At 46.7% G+C, this 21,258-nt stretch overlaps 1 protein-coding gene across 2 annotated transcripts in view; it reads left to right on the plus strand.

The window, feature by feature from the left end:
- Positions 1–21,258, plus strand: part of cpne5a (copine Va) — a 95,415-nt gene that overhangs the window by 17,353 nt on the left and 56,804 nt on the right. Inside the window, exons 4-7 of one of the 2 annotated variants that reach the window (XM_086277376.1) lie at positions 17,911–18,014; positions 19,119–19,158; positions 20,128–20,142; positions 20,303–20,379. In XM_086277376.1, the coding sequence (XP_086133502.1) occupies positions 17,911–18,014; positions 19,119–19,158; positions 20,128–20,142; positions 20,303–20,379 (236 nt within the window). The remainder of the gene's footprint in view (positions 1–17,910; positions 18,015–19,118; positions 19,159–20,127; positions 20,143–20,302; positions 20,380–21,258) is intronic. The other variant, XM_086277377.1, reaches the window with a different exon arrangement.

The raw sequence follows: 21,258 nt of genomic DNA on the forward strand, positions 1-21,258 counted from the left end.
AGTCTTCCTCCAACACGGAGAAGTCCTTGATCTAGCACTGGATCTACTCTAAAGAGGGGACTTGAACTTGGAAGGTTATCTCCCACCTTCAACACTTCCATCTCTTGAGAAAAGGCCTGCTGCTGAAGGAGCTTTATTATTGTGTCAGCAGCTGTTCTCCGTTCATCTACTGTTACAAAGTTTCCATACTGGGCTTTGCTGGATCTCAATCCTTTTATCCTTGCAACCACTTTAAGGAGCATTGACCAGCTTGAAAACCTTGACAAACGGCTGAGGATATTGTCTTGTTCACTTGTTTGAGTTGTGAGAGCTTTGACTGCTTTGACTTCTGGATCCCCTACTAACAACACAGCTGAGGGGCTGGGTGCATATGAAATGTCATGTTCCCACAGAAACTTTGGACCAGACAACCAACATGTTGACATGATTTCTGATGCACTGAGCCCTCTAGAGGCGTAATCTGCAGGATTCTGAGCTGTGTCAATGTAGTGCCACTGTCTGGGATCTGTAGTTTGCCTGTGACGATCTCTAGGGGGGCTAGTGCTGATGGGCAGTCATAACCAATCAATAGACCTACTTCACAGTTCTGCAATGGCTGTAACTTGTTAGCTAAGCCTTCAAGGTGTGGCCACTGAAGTGCAGTTTCCTTGGTAGGGATATGAGACTTGTCAACTGGGATAAAGTCACGAGAGTAGACGTGTTCTATTCGGACACGAGTCTCAGAATCAAACCCACGCACCTGTAAGTTGTTGGCAAGTTTACTTGCAACGACTGTGTCGACGGAAGTCATGGTGCTAAGCTTTAACTGCACTGGTTGGGCGTCTACATTTAGTTCTGAGGCCAAATCCTCTAAAATAAAGGATGAGTCACTCTGGGTGTCAAGCAGGGCATATGTAAGTATTTCTTTCTCAGGCTCAGATGCAACTGACACAAATACTGGTACTATGCTGGATGTGGAAGATAGTTTCCTTGTTAGTACATGAGTCATAACATTATGCACTTCCTTGTTTGCACCTTCATCTGGGGATTTAGAATCCTCAGTTTTCTTTTCTTTAGGTTCATTCACTCTTTCTGTGTGTAGACAGGTGGGGTGACGCCGACCACACTTACTACAGGAGTGACGTCCTCTGCATTCTTTGGTTACATGACCCCTCCTCAAACACCCAAAGCAGAGACGATTTTCTTGAATGAAAACTTTCTTGTCATCACTAGTTTTCGCTGCAAAAGTAGGACACTTAGCTATGCCGTGCGATTCTTCTTTGCAAAACAAACATGGGGGTTTAGGTCTAGAAGTAGATACTGGGATTGGTGGAGACTTTGGTTGGATGGTAGTACTGAGTGCCTTCGCTCTTTTAACATGCTGCTCTTCTGATGCCCTTTCGTTTATTAGGAATGGTGAGGCAACAGGATTGCAAACTACTTTAGCTTCATTTTGTATGAACTTTGTAAAGCGAGCGAAGTTGGGGTAGTCTTGGCTTTTGTCTAGCTCCTCCACCACAATGCGGCTCCATCTCTGCACTATCCACTCAGGCAGTTTTCTTAGAAGCTTGTGATTTTCCTCACAATCATTAAGGATCTCTAGGCCTTTGACTTGAGGGATAGCCTCTGCACAGCTTTGGAGAAAATCTGCCAACTCCCTCAGTGCTTTAGGATCATTGGCAGCTATTTTAGGCCATTTTGTGAGTTTAGCCCTAAAGGCTCTTTGGATAACAAATGGGCTGCCATACCTTTCCTCTAAAACGCTCCATATGCCTGCGTATGCCTGCTCATTGTTGCGGAAGAAATATCCCTCTACTGCCTTTCGTGCTTCACCTGCAAGATAGCTCTTTAGATACAACATTTTCTCACACACAGGTAAAGGTTTGTCACCAATTAGTGCCATAAAGGATACCTTCCAATCCATAAACTTTAGGGGGTCGCCACTAAAGATAGTGGGCTCAGGTACAGGAAGCCTGTTTAGGGTAAGAGAGCTGGCGAGGGCTTGAACTAAGCTAAGTTCTTCACGTTCTGGAGTAGTATTGTGAGGTCTAAATGTTGGTGCTTGTGGATTTAAAGAGAGCCGTGGTGCGCTGTTGGGGAGATTTGCGGAATTTTCTAAGTTGTAGCAGGACACTTGATCATGGCTTTCAATGTCATTTTGAGCGCTAAGGGCTCTTACTGTTACGGGGGTGATGAGTAAGAGAACCCAGACGTGGATCGCTCGTTAAGATTGAACAGTGTCTTTATTTACAGTGAAGCAAATCCAAAGTAATCCATAGTGCTAAGTCCCTTCCGTGCTCCCCTCGTGTGTCCATACGACTTTCGTAAACAGTGACGTCTCTCCTCTCGTATCTCCGTCTCACTCGTAGCCCGGCTTGGTGGAATACTCCAGCGCTGTCTGTCACTCAGCCACACCATTAAATAGTTCTGTCACAATGGTGGATGATTGGCAGCAGCTGGCGAGGAATCAGTTGCAGGTGGGACCACTCAGAGTGGCGGAACTTCCGGGTCGGACATCTCCCGTTGCTACGCAACCGCGTAACAACTACAACGGAGACAAAAACAGAGCGGGAGAACAAACACACACACACACACAGGTCGCCGGTTGGGGCACCGTCGAACCTGACAGTACCCCCCCTCTAATGGGAGCCTCCCGGCGACCCAGCAAACTTATCAGGGTGCCTGCGGCGGAAGTCTTTCACCATGGCAGCATCGAGAACCGCGGCACCCAAGAACGCTCTTCCGGACCGTACCCCTCCCAGTCCACCAAAAACTGAAAGCCCCTACCGCGGCGCCGGGCATCCAATATCCGCGATACGGAATACGCCGGCGAGCCGTCGATAATCCGGGCGGGTGGCGGGGGCCCGGAGGGCGGGCACAAAGGGCTGGTCCGGACAGGCCTCACCTGGGACACATGAAAGACATTGTGAATTCTCATGGAACGGGGAAGAGACAAACGTACAGTCACAGGATTCAACACGGCCAGGATGGGGAAGGGCCCGATAAAGCGTGGAGCCAGTTTCCTAGACTCGACCCTCAGAGGAACATATTTCGCAGACAGCCATACCTGTTGCCCGACCTGGTATGCAGGGGCCGGAGCACGGCGGCGATCCGCAAGTCTCTTGTTCTGCTCAGCGGTCCTCAAGAGGGCGGTCCGGGTGGCGCGCCATGCCCGCCGGCAGCGCCGCAGGTGGTGCTGGACTGAAGGAACCGACAATTCCCCCTCCGACACAGAGAGAAGCGGGGGCTGATACCCCAGGGAGGCCTCAAACGGGGAAACCCCAGTAGCCGCCGACGTGCTAGCATTATGGGCATATTCGACCCACGCCAGTTGATCGCTCCATGATGACTGGTTCGAAGAGACCACACAACGCAGCATCGCTTCGAGCTCTTGATTAGCCCGTTCCGCTTGCCCGTTGGTTTGAGGGTGGAAGCCGGACGACAAGCTGGCCTGGGCCCCCAGTTCCTTACAAAACTCCTTCCACACTCGCGACGTGAATTGGGGACCCCGATCGGACACGATATCTTGGGGAACCCCATGGAGACGGAACACCTGCTGCGTGAGAATCTTGGCAGTATCCAGGGCCGAAGGGAGTTTCGGCAGAGCAACGAAATGAACAGCCTTTGAGAAGCGATCGATCACGGTCAAGATGACTGTGTGACCCGAGGAGGGGGGAAGACCGGTAACAAAGTCCAGTGCAATATGAGACCACGGGCGGCTGGGCACAGGCAACGGACGAAGGAGGCCAGCAGGGGGTGAACAGGAGACCTTGTTTCGGGCACAAACGGGGCAAGCGGCCACATACTCCCGAGCGTCCTTCCCTAGAGTCGGCCACCAAAACAAACGTTGCAGAAAGGCGATAGTGCGGTTTTTACCCGGGTGGCAGGCAAACTTGGCCGTATGGACCCAGTGAAGGACCTTACTTCGGACCGCCGCGGGAACAAACATCCTCCCATCGGGCCCAGTGCCCGGATCAGGTTCCGACCGCTGGGCAGCCTTAATAACCCGCTCTATGTCCCAGGTCAGAGCCCCCACGAAGCACGAGGATGGCAGAATGGGTCTCTCCTTCTCGTCTGGGTCGAGATCCGGGGAAAATTGGCGCGATAAAGCATCTGCTTTAAGATTGCGGGAGCCAGGTCTGTAAGAGATGGTCAAGTTAAACCGAGTGAAAAACAGAGCCCACCTGGCCTGCCGGGCATTCAGTCTTTTGGCCGCTTGGAGGTAGGTCAAGTTCTTGTGGTCTGTCCAGATAACCACCGGATGCTCGCTGCCTTCGAGCCAATGTCGCCACTCTTCAAGCGCCAACTTAATGGCGAGGAGCTCCCGGTCTCCAACGTCGTAATTGCACTCTGCAGGAGATAAGCGACATGAGAAAAAGGCACATGGGTGTAATTTTGCATTCACTCGTTGGGATAGTATTGCCCCCACACCTGCGTCTGAAGCATCCACCTCCACAAAAAAAGGTTGACTGATGTCTGCCTGTACCAACACCGGAGCTGAGGAAAAGAGGTGCTTGAGTCTCACAAAAGCCCGTTCAGCGCCGGGAGACCACTGGAATGGCTGCTTAGGAGAGGTTAGGTTGGTGAGAGGCAGGGCGACCTGACTGAAATTGCGGATAAACCGTCGATAGAAGTTGGCAAATCCCAGAAACTTCTGCAGCTGCTTACGGTTCTTGGGTTCAGGCCATTCCACCACTGCCCTCACTTTGGCCGGATCTGCCCGCAGCCGTCCCTCCTCGATGATGAACCCCAAAAAGGAGACTGTCTGCACGTGAAACTCACACTTCTCTGCCTTTACAAACAGCCGGTTCTCCAACAGGCGCTGCAACACCATTCTCACGTGCTTGACATGGTCAGCTGGGTTCCGAGAAAACACAAGGATGTCGTCTAGATAAACGAAAACACAATGATTAATGAAGTCCCGTAAAACATCATTTATCATGGCTTGGAAGACCGCCGGAGCATTCGTGAGCCCGAAAGGCATCACCAAATATTCAAAGTGCCCACGATGCGTGTTGAACGCCGTCTTCCACTCATCCCCCTGGCGGATTCTCACCAGATGATAAGCACTGCGGAGGTCCAGTTTAGAAAAGATGGCAGCCCCCTGAAGGAGTTCAAAAGCAGAGGTGAGTAAAGGAAGCGGGTATTTGTTCTTAATGGTTATCTTGTTAAGACCTCGAAAGTCAATGCAGGGGCGGAGCGTTTTGTCTTTCTTCTCAACGAAGAAGAAACCTGCCGCGAGAGGAGAGGTGGACTGCCGGATTATCCCGGCCGCCAGCGAGTCGGTGATGTAGCCCTCCATTACCTCTCGCTCTGATTTCGAAATACTGTATAGACGGCTTGTGGGCAAGGGAGCGCCGGGTAGCAAGTCTATCCCACAATCGTACGGACGATGGGGGGGAAGAGACTGGGCCTTTTCTTTACTGAACACCTGGGCTAGGTCGTGATATTCAGCTGGAACTGCAGTCAAATCGGGAGGAGCGTCAGGTGAAGATGGGCTAGTGGACGTCTGGCTAACTGTAGCAGAACGTAAACACTGTTCATGACACTTAGGACTCCACCCAGTTATCCTGCTGTTCTCCCAATCGATCTGCGGGTTATGGCGTTCGAGCCAGGGGTAGCCCAAAACTAGCGGAGTGTGAGGAGCCTTGAACAGAAATAGGCTGATTTGTTCAACATGGTTTCCGGAAAGAGAAAGAGTCAAATCAGTAGTGCAATGTGTTATACTGGCCAAGGGGGCACCATTCAGCGCCGCCACCTGGAGGACCTCAGGTAAGGGTTCAACAGGTATGCCCAACGTCTGGGCCAGGGCTTCGTCAATAAAACTTTGTTCGGCCCCCGAATCGATTAAAGCACTACATGGGTGAATACAGGACTGGAAAATCAATTTGGCAGGACAGCTGAGGTGGGGCAAGATGTTTGCGGTAACGCCCGTCAGTATGCCCACGGCTACTGACGAGCAGCGTCTTTTCCCGACTCTGGGCATTTATCAGAAAAGTGTCCTCTCTTTCTGCAAGTGAAACACTCACCCCCCTGAGGTCTTCTCCGTCGGGCCACAGACCTAAAGCTGGCTTGACCGATCTGCATGGGCTGCTCCTCCTCCAACGGCTGTTCCTCCCACTCCCGTCTCCACTCGAGAGAGGGCCCTGCCGAGGTTTTGCTGCCGCCCGCTGGTCGCCGTCCAAACTCACGCCTATGCTCATCCAACTGAATGCACACATTCACCAAAGCACTGAGCGACTTAGGCAGTTCTCTTGAGGCCAACTCACGTTTTAGATTTTCGTTCAGGCCGTTTATGAAAGCCCCTCGTAGTGCATTTTCTTGCCAGCCGGTCTCCTCGGCCAAAATCCAGAAGTCAATCGAGAAGTCCGCTACACTCCTCCATCCTTGTTTCAGGGAAAACATGCGATGTGCTGCGCTGTCGGCGCTGGAGCCTTTGTCAAAAACACAACGAAATTTGCACAAAAAATCTTCATAAGAGATAGCAGGTTGCATGCTTACCACGGCCTGGGCCCATTGTAAAGCGCGTCCAGTCATTGATTCCACCATTAACCCCACCTTGGCTCCATCTGAGAAATAAGACCGAGGCTGTTCTCTAAAAATGAACGAACATTGTGTTAAGAACCCGCGGCTCTTATCCAGATCCCCACTAAACTTCTCAGGGGCCGGCAGCGGGTGCTTGCGCTGCAGTGTGGGAGGGGAAGGAGGCAGAGGAGAATCCGCGGCTGTGCTGAGAGACGGCCCGGGCGACGGAGCATCAGCTGCAGCCCCAGGGGGAGTTAGCAAAATCCCTTTTAATTCAGCAACCAGCTGCCGTAACACAGTTTGTTCTTCAACAACATGTTTCATCATTTTTTCATGGCGTTCCAACATCTCACCTTGAATCGAGAGTTCTCGCAGAACCGGAGCGGCGTCCGCTGGGTCCATGTAAGTGGCTGGAGTATTCTGTTACGGGGGTGATGAGTAAGAGAACCCAGACGCGGATCGCTCGTTAAGATTGAACAGTGTCTTTATTTACAGTGAAGCAAATCCAAAGTAATCCATAGTGCTAAGTCCCTTCCGTGCTCCCCTCGTGTGTCCATACGACTTTCGTAAACAGTGACGTCTCTCCTCTCGTATCTCCGTCTCACTCGTAGCCCGGCTTGGTGGAATACTCCAGCGCTGTCTGTCACTCAGCCACACCATTAAATAGTTCTGTCACAATGGTGGATGATTGGCAGCAGCTGGCGAGGAATCAGTTGCAGGTGGGACCACTCAGAGTGGCGGAACTTCCGGGTCGGACATCTCCCGTTGCTACGCAACCGCGTAACAACTACAACGGAGACAAAAACAGAGCGGGAGAACAAACACACACACACAGGTCGCCGGTCGGGGCACCGTCGAACCTGACACTTACTCGTGCAGCTGCTACTTTCACTTCGCTGTCTGCCTTTAACTGTTGAAGTTTAGTCTTTTCCTCCTCCAACTTTGCCTTTGTTTCCACTTCCTTTATTTTCCACTCATTTTCCATTTGGCTGATCTTGGTTTCCTGTGCCAATATTTCTTGTGTGGCCTTTGCTTGTTCCACTTTGGCTGCAAGTTCAGCTTCTGCTTCCACCTCACGACTGCCAGTAGAATCTGCCTTTGAGCGTGCAACTGAACCCTCTGGGAACGACGTTTCAGTTTTTGTATCACCAAACACAGAACCATAGTCCCTTTTGTTTAACATCACTCGTACTCTTTCCTTTTCAAGGCGATCGTTAAAGAGCTGATCGATATTTTCCTGTCGTTTAGCAACAACTTCACAAATGTCAGTTGTAAGCACTGCACAAGCATCCATTCGCTTAACAATGTCGGGCGTCATGGATTGGCTGCGGCGAATGGGTTCATAATGCTGTTGTACTACAGCGTGCTTGTCTCTTATGTCATGACTGGCATTGTTTAGCTCTTCAGGTGAGCAGAAAGTTTTCAGCTTTGTTCTGATTTCTTTAGCTGCCTTCTTCCAAGTGTCATAAGCTTTGTTAAATGCCTTCTCATTTTTCTTTGCCTCATATTCCTGCATTTCTTTACCCTTTTCAGTTAAATGCCTTTCACGATTGCTGGATCTTACTCCTTGTTGCTCTGAGTCGTCGGCTTCTTCAGCAGCGTTCAACATTTTGTTACTGTAATGTGTATGTTGCTCTATGCGATAACGTCTGGACTTAAACTTACGTGAGTGTTACTTTTGGAAACAATGCTCACATCAGACGTTTACATCACATAAATAAACAGATTAGCACCCACATATTAGACAAAATGTAACTGTAAATACCGCTGATATACGTTACTTTCAAGAAGAATAAACCCATACAATTTAAAGATTGTAATTACTCAGTGCAATGCAGTATACCTTTAAGGCTGTAACCACAAAAATATTTAAGGCAAGTAATTCTGAATTAGAGTGCAGAGTCCTGTTATCAGCAAAGTCCTTAATGGGCATAATACCTGCACCTTCGTAAAGTGACCATCAGAGTTCAAAGGGGAGGTAGGCAACGAAGCAAAGATGATCTTGACTGGTGTAGAAATCTCTCACAGCTGACAAACGGACCCAGCTCGTGGCACGGGCTGCACTCATCTGGCATGGGAGCTAGCAAGTAGCCTTCACTCAGCGATCGAGTTTTCACTGTAGCAGTCCCCCGGACCAAGGAAGAAATAGAGAGAGCCTCGACGGGTGCAGTAATTTTTACTTTGAGATTCATTCAGAATCTAACAGTGCGCCAGGTGCGCCAATGCACCGTGAAAACTAAACAGAAACACGGGGGCAGGGATAGCTCAGTAGGTAGCGTGGCGGCCCCATGATCGGAAGGTCGGGGGTTCGATTCCCCTGAACAGCTACCCAGAGGTACCCCTGAGCAAGGTACCGTCCCTACACACTGCTCCCCGGGCGCCCAATGGCTGCCCACTGCTTCACTGAGTGAATGGGTTAAATGCAGAGAGGGATTTTCCCCACGGGGACCAATAAAGTACACTTTCTTTCACTTTCTAAAAAATACATTTTCTTAGACGCTTATTACAAATATGAACTCAAATAAAGCAGAAAATACAACAAAATATCAATTAAGTAAAGAAATACAACTTAAAAAATGTACCTCGCTCCGCATTCCAAGGGCTGCAAATTGTTCGTTTCGCTAGAGTCCGGTATCACGCTGCTTCACGCTTCATTGAGAGCTGCCTACTGGGAAATGTGCGCCACAAAACCGGTCTGAGCTGGAAGTGCAGCTTGCCGCTAACTAAACAACAGAGCCCTCTACTGGACACTACGCGTAGCTGTTCAGGCTTAGATCAATAAACAAAACTGGACCTTTACAACCTATAACATCTCCAAGTTTCTGGCTTCGATCCTCAACCCGCTGGTGGGCAGCTCTGAACACCACAACCTTGGATTTTGTTGAGAAGGTGAGAGATGTCATTATGGAGGCATATGAAACCATGGTCTCGTACGACGTTACATCTCTCTTCACTTGCATCCCAGTCACGAAAGCGCTGGAGGTAGTCCGTAAGAGATTACAGGATGACACCAACCTCAGCAACAGGACCACTCTCAGCATCCACCAAGTGTGTTTGCTTTTGGAACTGTGTCTTCATTCCACCTACTTCACATACAAGGGTCAGTTCTACAGGCAGAAACATGGGTGTGCCGTGGGCTCCCCAGTTTCACCCATCGTGGCCAATTTGTACATGGAAGAAGTGGAAAAGAGGACTTTGCTGTCCTACCCTGGAACACCACCAAGCCATTGGTTCAGATATGTGGATGACACCTGGGTGAAAATCAAATCTCAGGACGTACTACATTAACTCGGTGGACCGACACATCAAATTCACCAGGGAGGATATGAAAAGTGGCAGGTTAGCCTTCTTAGACTGTGAGATTTCCATCAGGAATGGGGGACAGCTGACGTCTACCGTAAACCTACACATACGGATCAGTATCTAAGGTTTGACTCTCATCATCCACTGGAGCACAAACTGGGTGTCATCAGGACGCTACAACACAGAGCGAACACCATCTCCACAGACACAGCGGCCAGGGAGGCAGAAATTGTATTGGTATAGCGCTTTACTCAGGACCCCAAAGTGCTTTACACTACATTCAGTCATCCACCCATTCACACACTGGTGACGGCAAGCTACATTGTAGCCACAGCTGCCCTGAGGCGCACTGACAGAGGTGAGGCTGCCGAACACTGGCGCCACCAGTAGGCAAACACGGGGTTAGTATCTTGACCGGGAGGATATTTGGCATGCAGCCAGGAGGCAGCCTGGGATCGAACCACTGACCTTCTGGTTAGTGGCTGACCTGCTCTGCCACCTGAGCTACAGCCACCCAGAAGAACAGCACATCAAGAAGGCCCTGAGTAAATGTGGTTATCCCAGCTGGACTTTTGTCAAAGCTGGAAATGGTAAAATGGTAAATGGTAAATGGCCTGTATTTATATAGCGCTTTCCTAGTCCCTAAGGACCCCAAAGCGCTTTACATATCCAGTCATCCACCCATTCACACACTGGTGATGGAAAGGCACTTAAAGAAAGCTCCAGCCGATCCAGGAGAGAAGGACAACCGCTGCCCAAGCGAAAACCTGTAGTGATCCCATATGTGTCAGGAGTATCGGACCAGTTGAGACGCATTTTTTCTAAACACCAGGATGGGCGCGTGAAAAAAGCCCCAAACGCCCCTAACTTGACGCGTGCACATTCGCACCTCTACGCGTGTCCAAGAAAAATCCATCGCGCCCCAAAATATCATATTTTAACGCGCGTGAACCGGAAATGTGGGAGGGATGTGGGAGGAAGTTTTGCAAGACCGGTATCTTTGCAAGATGGCAGCTGTCGAGCTAGCGCTTGAAGAGAGAGTCTCCCTTCTCTATTTACTGTGGAGAGCAGAGTAGCGGCGTAAAGGACATCCTTGCCGTACCTGGGTCCATCAGGTCCTCCAGAGGCGTGAGCAGTTTGGTGAGTTTCACCACTTGCTCCAGGAGCTGCGCCTGGATGACGGCCGATTCCAGCGCTATCACCGTCATTCACTCGGCCAGTTTGAGGACCTGCTGTCCCGCGTCGGTCCCAGAATCGTCCGCCTAGACACCAACTACAGGCGCTCAATCCCACCTGCAGAGCGCCTGTCCGTCTGCGTGAGGTTAGTAAAAGTGTTTAATACGTAGTCCTTTATTGACACCTGTGCTAATATATGCTAAACCATCCATTTATACACTGCTAACATGGATGTTAATGCTCTCGGTGTTTACTGAAAGCAAACTGTGGTACAGAGACGACTGTTTATAATATTTCTAGTGATACTCAGAAGCTCTCATCAAGCCCCGATTTAATTCGATTTATGCTGTTATCAGTGTTTGCATGATAGCATGGCTGTGGTGTCACATCAATGTATGTGCTCGGGGTTTGCTGATATCAAACTGTAGCATTAGGACCACTGAGTTAACCTTGTAGTGATACTCACTCCTTTTTATTTAGACCTGGTTTAATTCTGGGATAGTTGAATATTTGTATATAATCCCTGCAGCTGTCAGACTCTATAGCAGGGGTCACCAGCCTTTATTAAAACAGAGTTAGATAAAACTGTGAACAGTTTGGTTCATCTTTAGTTACATGGTTCTATCTTGATAAGCTGTCTTATCACAGATTAATTTTTCAAAAATATTAATGATTTAAGCAAGGAAAGGGCTACATGTCAACATACAACTCTTTATTTCTATTAATGTCTTACTTCATTCCTACCTGATTGACATGTTTAGAAATTATGAGTGATTGGCTCACTGTAGTTGTGAAAGTTGCTACCAATCAAATTATGATATGTTAAAGTTAAAACAAAACACAACTGTTTTAGATATTATCTAATATACATTTTGTAATTATCCTTATAATTACAAAATGTTTTATGTAAGATTTAAGTTTTGTGATTTAAATCTGACATCACAAAAGTATTTTGGAATTTGAATAATGTATTTTGTAACTGCAGTACACATAATACTGATTTTGAACAATTTTGTCCAGGTTCCTTGTCACCGCGGACTGCTTCAGCACCAAGCGTTCAGTTACAGAGTCGGTGAGCCAGATCACCCCCCAGGCAGCGACGGCCATCTGGGACTGTCTAGTGGACGACTTCATGGCTGTGCCTTCACCTGGAGACTGGCGGTCCATCACAGAGGGACTCCAGGAGCGCTGGAACTTCCCTCTGTGCTGTGCAGCTCTGGATGGGAAGCACGTCCAGACAAAGGCACCCCATATATCATATAGGAGACACACACATTGATATACACTAAATATTTATTTCATTTCTTTTTTGTGGTGCCCAAATTTATGCACCTGCTTGATTTTGTTTAAATAATTATTGCACACTTTTTGTAAATCCAGTAAACTTATTTTCACTTCTCAAATATCACTGTGTGTGTCTCCTGTATGATATATTTAACTGACATTTTTTTATTGTAACAACCAACGATTTATACAGGAAAATAATGTCTATTAACAAGGTTGCCCAAACTTCTGCATCCCACTGTATTAGTATATTTTGTCATTAGTATAATATGAAATAAATTCTACATGTGTCAAGTCGTGTGCCAACATTTGCTGTGTAGTAGAACTGAGACATTAGTCATTATAAAAATTTATTTGAAATAATATTAAAATTCTCACACAGAAATACATTAAACATAAATATATAAAATATAATTATTTACAGAGAGACAGGAATAAAAAGGACCAGCTGCTCTCCAGAGCAGGAACCAGGCTAAGGAGGAAATGCTCCATTGGAGACTGGTGTGGCTCCAGCTCCACCACCGATGGACCGTCCTGGGACCCGTCCCTCATCTGCCTCGGAGCCGTCCTCCCCTGTGGGCCTGTAAAACAGCACAAAACACAAAGAAATGAGAAGGCTGCTACTAGATTTTAATTTCAACCTTGAAAAAAACAAACAAACCAAAAACAGGATATAATCAGATTGGTTGTAGATATTTAGTAAAGGTGATCACAGGCAATCCCACCGACTAAAAAGGTATCAGTGCTTGCTGTACATATCTGTGGGTGCAGCAGCAGGAGCTCAGGGACTGGGGAGCCAGGAGAAGCAACAGGGGATGCTCTGCTTCAGAATCAGTTGGTTCTATCAATACAGTATTAAATGTTAACAGGTTGAATATAATAATCATAGAGTATACAGTGGTCCCTCATTTATTGCAGCAGGGGTTCTCAGAATAACTAGCCCCTGGCCACGCACTTTATACACTGTTTTCCACACACACACATGAACATTGGTCACAGTTCTCACAATTGATTCTCAAAGTGCAAACCTTTGTAGATTGCAAAACGTAAAAGTATTAATATGCCGCGGTTTGTCTTCATCTGCCCGCCACTTTCGTGCGCCTTTTTCCCTCGCGGTGCAGGTGTCTATTTCCGAATGAGGCTCATAGTTATGGGTGTTTTTGTGCTGTTTTTTCTATTGGACGTGATGGTTATCAAAACCAAACATGATAAATTTGGCAAGCGCAGGAGATTTGTCAATCAGGCTGCAGAATGCAATGCTGTCCGGTGCAAAAAAAGAAAATGAAAATTAAGAAAAAAGAGGCAGTGACGGATGAACAGCGGGACCACTGTGTGCTGTTTATTAATAAACAATAAAATATATTCTTAAATGACAACATGCCTAAAAGCAGAACGGTATTTGTACGTCAGTGGGAAAATAGCGGTGGCTTGCTAGCTTTTGTGCGGCTTCCCCGGGTCAGTGAAAACTTTAGAGAAAACTTAAGAAAAATGAATGAACTTACCAGGTTGCCCGATCTCTTTACATATCTTCCTCCAAGCTCGGTCCTTTATATTCCTGTCTCGGTCCAGAAAGCAGCTGGTGTCGTACGGCTCCGGGTTGTTTGCTACGGCATTGATTAGCCTTCTTTCTATTGAAGAATAAAGGGCTTTGGCTGGATCTGCCCCTTTGAACTAGGTAACAGCCACGTCACCAGGCTCCTGATTGGTTGTCGCGGCGCGATTTGACGCTGGAGTTCAGATTTTTCCAACTCGAGCGGGGGACGCGAAACGCGTGTATGCACAAAATGCAACACATAAACTCACGCGCGTGGTTTTTTTCGCGCGTGAGTGTAGCGCGTTTCAGGCGTTTCAGGCGTTTTCGCGACGCAAATCTGCTTCCGAATTTTCGCGGGAGCCGCAATCGCGGGTCAGCGCGCCTTTCCATTGACTTTACATGTAAGCCTGACGCTCTGCCTGCCTCTATCGCGTTCGGTGTGAACACACCGTTATACATCAGGGAAACCAAACAACCTGTGGCGAAGCGGATGGCACAACACAGAAGAGCTACCTCGTCAGGTCAGGACTCTGCAGTCTATTTACACCTACAGGCCAGTGGACACTCTTTCAATGATGAGGATGTTCACATCCTGGACAGGGAGGAACGCTGGTTTGAGGGCGGAGTCAAGGAGGCCATTTACGTGAAAAGGGAAAGACCATCTCTGAATCGAGGAGGGGGCCTAAGGGTACATCTTTCGCCATCTTACAATGCTGTGATTGCAGCCATTCCCCAACTCTCTGTGAATGGTACTCATGGCCATTGATCAGTGGTCTTTGATCAGTGGGTTTTGGTCAGTGGTTGTTGATCAATGGTCATGAGAATCTGCATAATTATGATTAAGGAACTGACCTCCCAGCCCATTGTTCCTTCAGTGGGCTGGTTTCAGTCATTATGCAAATTTCCTGTTTATAAGCTTGAAACTTGGATGAGTGACAAAACGTTTCTCCCACAAAATGCCACGTCCAGATGAACAGAATCAACTTTTGGAGATGCTCGTCATCTTCAGCTCTCTCCCTTCTCCCTTCCTTTTTTTGGTACTTCTATGCCGGAGTCTTAATGTTTCTTATGGTTGTGATCGATTGCCGGCCAACCCTTTGACTCTGGAAAAAAGGTTGACTTTCATTCAAAGCCAGCCATGTTGGAAGAATCAGGTCAGGACACAGTCCAAAGTTGCCTTTATAACACCTAAGTGATTTCTCGCTACTTGAAATACTCTTCGATTTAGGCAATGGTGCTGTCTGCACCGTGCATACACTTGTTTGCTGTGAATTCACTGGACAGCTACCTGCTCATGTTGATGCTGTTGAACATCACACAGTTTTCATATTATGCTACAGGCACTTGCAATCTTATTGCCTTTGATACGGTTGCTTCGAACATGGAGACCTGGTCTGCGACTACTGCTGTCTTTAAGGTAGATTTGGTGCATCCAGAAGGCGATAAATACGGAGTTGGTCTGCTATGATTTTGTGATGAAGTTGGCAATCGCATGCAATCTTTTTGTGATAATACCAAGGTTACTCTGGTAAATCAGAAAAAAGCTACTTATTGCTGTCTGTTTAATATATTTTGCCCTTTATATACAAAGAAATTGACATTAAACAAAACCTCACAGATTTGAAACAGAGGTTTAGAAATTCCTCCACTAATAGTGACACAAGCACTCAGCAGCCTTGCTTTTATATACAAATATAACCAGAATACAGTTGAATTGAGTCTCTTATTGTAAAAAAACTTAAAGGTAGCCCTCATTGGCATGGACTGACTCAGACTGATTGCAATGTGTTGGCAGTGTGTTTCCTAATGGCAAGGAGATCGACTTCCTGTTTTTACTCTACTGAGACTGAGCAGTTTGGGAGGAGAAGCAGACTGGAGACTATTTACTGTCAACAGACATGCATTGCAGATTTGCATTGCCAAGTGCATCTCAAAGAGAAGACGAAGAAGTCTTCTGCAGCCTTAACAACACTTGAGGTTGATGCTTGACAGTTTTTCCTCTTATGTCTCTGAACGAATGTCTGCCGGCCTTGACTCGCAGAAAAGCAAGTCTTTGTACTGGTATCAACGCAGTAATATTCTGTTCCTAAGCCAGAAAGTACTTTTAACATTTTATCATGCAAATATGGATGAGCATCAAGTGTTGCACTCATTCGTGATAAGTCTCCTACAGTTGTCACCTCGGGTTATAGTGCCCCACCTCGAGCGTACAAACTGTGGGTGCAGGCTGAATGCCTCTCCCTGAAGGAGATAGGCCTGTGTCTTCAGCTGCAGATGACAGCTGGCTTTGCGAGCAGCCGAGTCAAGCTGTGCAGAATTGATAAAGCGGAGTGCCTCTTTTGCCCCTCTGTCAGGTAATGTGTTTTTGTTCTCCTGGGAGTAAGTGTGGTTGGTAGCCAGTGTGCCACCAGCCATCTGTAATCCAATTACCCTTCTACGGGACAAGCTTCCCCATCAGCTGCTGATCATTCACACACCTCATCAACAGAAGAACATGAAAGCAGATGTTACACATGCATTGTGTTTTGCTTCCTAAGAAACCAGTGAGCTCTTAACTCACTTTTGGTCACAACATGAATCTGACAATCCATCATTTTCCTGCAGCATGACTTAAAGTCTTAATATCCAACTCCCTCATCAGTTATTACTCCAGGTGCATGACAGATTTTCCCCTGTCTCGCACTTTCACTTACCTGAGCAGCTGACATAGTACAACCTGCATAAATTCCTTTCAAACTCCTTGACGTTAATCTTTTTACCAAGATAAATCTTCTAACGTTAGGGCTCACAATTTATTTCAGTACAGGGTTACTTAAGGGAAAGAAGTCACACTGCCAGCACCCGGCTATCCCTGCAGGAAGGGTCTTTTTTTTCTCTCTTGACAGTTAATTGTAGAGCTTTGCAACGTTGGCTTTACATGTTGGCCGTGTACTTGCCAAGGTGGAGATAATGTGTGGAGTGGGAGATCTGTTATTTCCTCGGGTGGCTTTTTTAGCTGCTCTGGTGCTGATTCTTCTTCCTTTGTTATGTTTGGCGTGGCACCAAAGTGAATATGCTATAGCCCTCCCGCTGCCACATACACCTTCTGTCATTAAAAATAGGCTGCTGTTCGCTCGGGACAGATTTCACCTTCTTTGCGTTTGCTGGAGCAGAGCTCTCACATTTTTTGACAGGAAAAGCAGGAGAGGAGGTAGTGACACACACACACACATGCACACAAAGTAGTTAAACTTTTATAGACCTAGACACACTTTTATACCTGATGGCAGGCTACACTTGAACAAACCCACACTCTTAGGCTGTCATAAGTTGCACACAATCCACCCTGACTGTCTTTGCATTAGCATCGGCGTCCATCCGTTCAACGTATTCTGCTCGCGTAGTGTGGCTTGTCTGCTTTCATGTTAGGACTCACTTTGAGTCTTAACCCCATTGGATGTAATCACAAAAGTGTGAGTCTGTAATCCCGCTGTTTCATCTCCTTATTAAGCCCTAACACTGCTATTATTAATTCACCGTGTCAGTTTATGGTTACTCTTTTTTACCGGCGATGTTTTATTTATGCAGCTTGACATCACTTCTCTGACTTTCTGACTGAATTATTCATGTCGGATAACAATTAATGCGCGTGTGCTCACGAGGAAGAGGGTGCAACTCTTTCCATTTTTGTTGATTTGTTTGTCAGAACATCACCTCATCACAAAGTCTTGCTGTGTAACACTGATGTAATGGTTTTTGGTGTCTGCCCTGGCAGCTTTACTTTTTCTTCCTTTTGCAGGAGTGTTGTTAGTTCCCCTTTGTAAAAGCAAAGGGGAACCCTAGAAGTGGCTTTAGAGAATGATGGAGGCGTGAATGTGGTATTAAAGAAAATTAGTGTAATTGGACTCAATAAAATGCCTTCTGCAAGCTTATGCATGCCCAGCACAATGTGAAAAGGTAAAGAAGAAGATAGAACCTTCTGATTTTTTTATTCCTGTTCTGATCTCAATGAAAGCTACTAATTCAGATGGCTGTTTGGTAGCATGATAGATGGGATGGTGTGAGGTAATAGAGCAGTAAATACAGATTCTCAAAGCTTCTTGTTCACGTCTACCTTGTCTTGTCTCTAGTTTGGGAGAACAGAGGTGATAGACAACACGCTAAACCCAGACTTTGTCAGGAAGTACATCCTGGACTACTTCTTCGAGGAGAAGCAGAATCTGCGCTTTGACGTGTGAGTTATTCTATTTGATCCATTTCTCTGAGGACACACACTGAGGTTTTTTTTTTTTAGTTATGCCGCCCTCTTCTCCAGTTCTTCATTTATTTCCAACGCAGCATCTTCTTAACATCCTCTCCCTTACCGTGCTTCCTTGTCCCCCATCTATCTCATCATCCCTTCTCCCCTTTTTCCTGCCTGTCATTTTCTCTCAAAGTCACTCTTTTTCTATCTTCTCTTGCTCGTCATCAGCTTGAGTCTCTCCCAAGGAATTATTCATTGGTGCAGTGTCTCAGTAGTCATTCGTTGAGTGGAGATTGGTATAAGGTGATAAATATTTCATATAAAGTTTTATCCTTAATCTTCCTGCTGCTAAGAAAAGCAAATGTCTGAAAGCAAGTCCCATAAAACTCACAAAGACCGCTGTCCTGGCGTTCCTCTGTTGAAAAGGTCTGACTAGTGAAAGGGTCAGGAAGGTGCAGCTTCATTTTGAGGTCTCCCAGAACAGAATCAGGATAATTTCTCCACCCCCTTCTTCCTGCAGGATTGGAGATGTTCTTACAAAAATCCATATCCGCCAAAGCATGAATTCCCTGGTGGACTAGGATGTTTCCTTCCAGGACTGCACTGAAGGTCTCTGAGGAGTTTTAGACACTTAATGAATTAATTTGGTGCAAGACTGGGACAGTAAAGGAGGGAGTGCACTCCCTCACAATCTGTGTTACTCATTTACTTCTCTCTTTTATCACAGAGGTGGGAGGCAGGGCGTGCTCAGATTTAATTACTTTTCCATTAAGTTTGACTGGCAGATGCTCCAAACCCACTCTCCTTTGGTGGATTGTTTCAGTATGTGCCCCCTGGCAGAGAGTGGAAATTACATTCATAAACTATAGAATGACTTCCTTAATTAACTGTCACATTACTGCTTACGTGTTTCTTCCCCCCTCCCCATTTTTTCTTTTTTTTGGGCTAGGCGGCTCTCCCCCGGTGTGTGATTGACAGACAAAAAGTGTCCACACCGCAGTCACTTTCCTTTAATTAGCACCAGCACAAAAAAAATCTTCTGTTGTCGTGCCTACGCACTAACCTCTGCCATTTGTGGTCTCTTTGTGATTTCAGGTATGATATTGATTCTAAAAGTCCAGATCTGGCAAAGCACGTAAGTGAAAAACTTTTCTAAGAGTCGGGAGCTCAGCTTTACTTCATACACAACCCTTTAGTCGTCAGTGCATGTGATATTTAGGTTCTATGCAAACCAAAGTTTGTAGCATCTAAATGCTCAAATATATTCAGAAATAATGAGTGAATTGTGCTTCATCTGCCAAAATGTTGTTTGTTATTATTATGACTTTTTTTTAGTCTTTCATCAGCTAAAATGAGCTATATTATTCCTCTGGAGCGATAATAATCAAACTTTCATTTGCATCTGGCATAGACTCATTACTTTTTTTTTCTTTTAAATGAGAAACGAAGCATTGCACATCATTATCAAAGCTATTCAACACATTTCCCTGTGTGCGCCGTGGTGCTCTTTGCAGCTGCGAATTTTGATTTCCAAGACAGCCGACAATTTTTCTAAACAGTATCTATTTATTTTAAAATGGCAGGACTGTCTGAAAGGCGAGGTCCTTTGTTGTGCAGCATACATTCAAGAGAACAGCTCATTAAGGTGAATGTATGTTAGTGTCGTCTTTTATGCTGAAAGCTTTGATAGATAAACTCATACAATGCAGACACAAAACAATATATTTGCAGCACTTGGTTTGCATACTGCCAAAATGCTCATCATCAAATATGTCACGTGACGCTTTGTTGTTGCGCTTTTGCATTGTGCTCCATACTCTGGAAACAACCTGTGTGATGTGTGTCTCCGTCACCTTCCTTCTTTTGCGCTCTTTCGCTCTCCTGTTCGCTTCCTGTGAGGCTCTGTGACTCTTTACCCTCTGCTGTTCTCATTCTGCCTCTCTGCTCTCTCACATTTTCACTTTTGCTCTTCTTTCTCGCTCTTGGTTGATGACAGTCTGGTATTTGAGTCATGTGTCTTCTGTTCCATGATATGCTCTGTTGTGTCACTGCTGCTGCCTGGTCTCTCTCTCTTCTTCCTCCTCCTCCTTCTTCACCCCGGAAGCCAACCGAATTTAACGTACGTGTCTGCCTCAGACGTCCTAATTAATAACTGTACAATGCTTACAATTATGCTTAACTCCTCACGGCCTCTCCTTGTTACCCCCCGTGATCCATTTGAATGTTCCCATCCTACGTCTCTCTCTCGATCCCACTTTATGCCCTCCTCCCCATGGCAGGACTTCCTGGGACAGGTCTTCTGTACGCTGGGAGAGATCGTGGGCTCACCTGCCAGTCGCTTGGAGAAACCGCTCGGGTGAGTGGAGATTTCACAGTGTTCAATTTGCAGAGTTGTGTGACAAGAATGGTAGGCTCTCAGTGTTTTTTAAATGGAAGTAGACAAAGAGCAGTTTTAATTTGGAAGTTTTCAGATATGAGATAATGAAAACTCAGTGCCACCTCTCAGCCTATTCAATCACAGCATGGCTCTTCTGCTGGATTTCATCCATGCCAGCGAAGCTGACATCTCCCTTCTAGAGCCATCTTTATTGTACATTACAGTGCGAGATTAGACCAATGTGCTTGGATGGGAATGGGTAATTGAACATGACCAGGGGCTTCCACAATACAATTACTGTCATTAGGGAGGTGATCTAGCTCTAAGAGTGGATTGAAGTCAGCAGGAGACACATGACACTATCAGCTCCTTAGTGTAAACTGGGAAATAAGAAAGCCTGAAGCACTTGGCACCCACAGACCTGTGTGCAGCTCTTTGAGTTATGTGTCTTTTTGAGAGTGCGAAGGAGGGTTTGACACACTGTGAAGCCTGTGTTGGTGTGTGAGACCACGAGTGCAAAATATATGCCTCTATGTGAAGTATGAGGCGGTGCTGGCCCCGGCAGCGGGGGGGTTTGTGAGAACAGCAGGGCTTTGGTGTCGACCATGAACTCAGCCAGGGACCGGGGGTTGTGGATTACAGAGCTCGGTGCCCTTCGGTGTTGAATAAGAGGATGAGCAGGATCAAGAGACCGTGTTCACCAGTGTGCTGTAAACTAGGCTTCACATAAACTAGGCTTCACACCTCACATCAGAGACAGGGAGGAGGATCACGAGCCCCAGGCACACATGATGGAGAAAAGTATTGATTCCACAACCTCAGCAGGGTACCTTGATCATTGCTGAGAGGGTGATGATG

This window comes from Aulonocara sp. 'chitande type north' Nkhata Bay, linkage group LG20, assembly GCF_057382095.1.
Source record: "Aulonocara sp. 'chitande type north' Nkhata Bay isolate Kocher_YH1m ecotype deep benthic linkage group LG20, A_spYH_male_GT1.1, whole genome shotgun sequence".
NCBI lineage: Eukaryota > Metazoa > Chordata > Actinopteri > Cichliformes > Cichlidae > Aulonocara > Aulonocara sp. 'chitande type north' Nkhata Bay.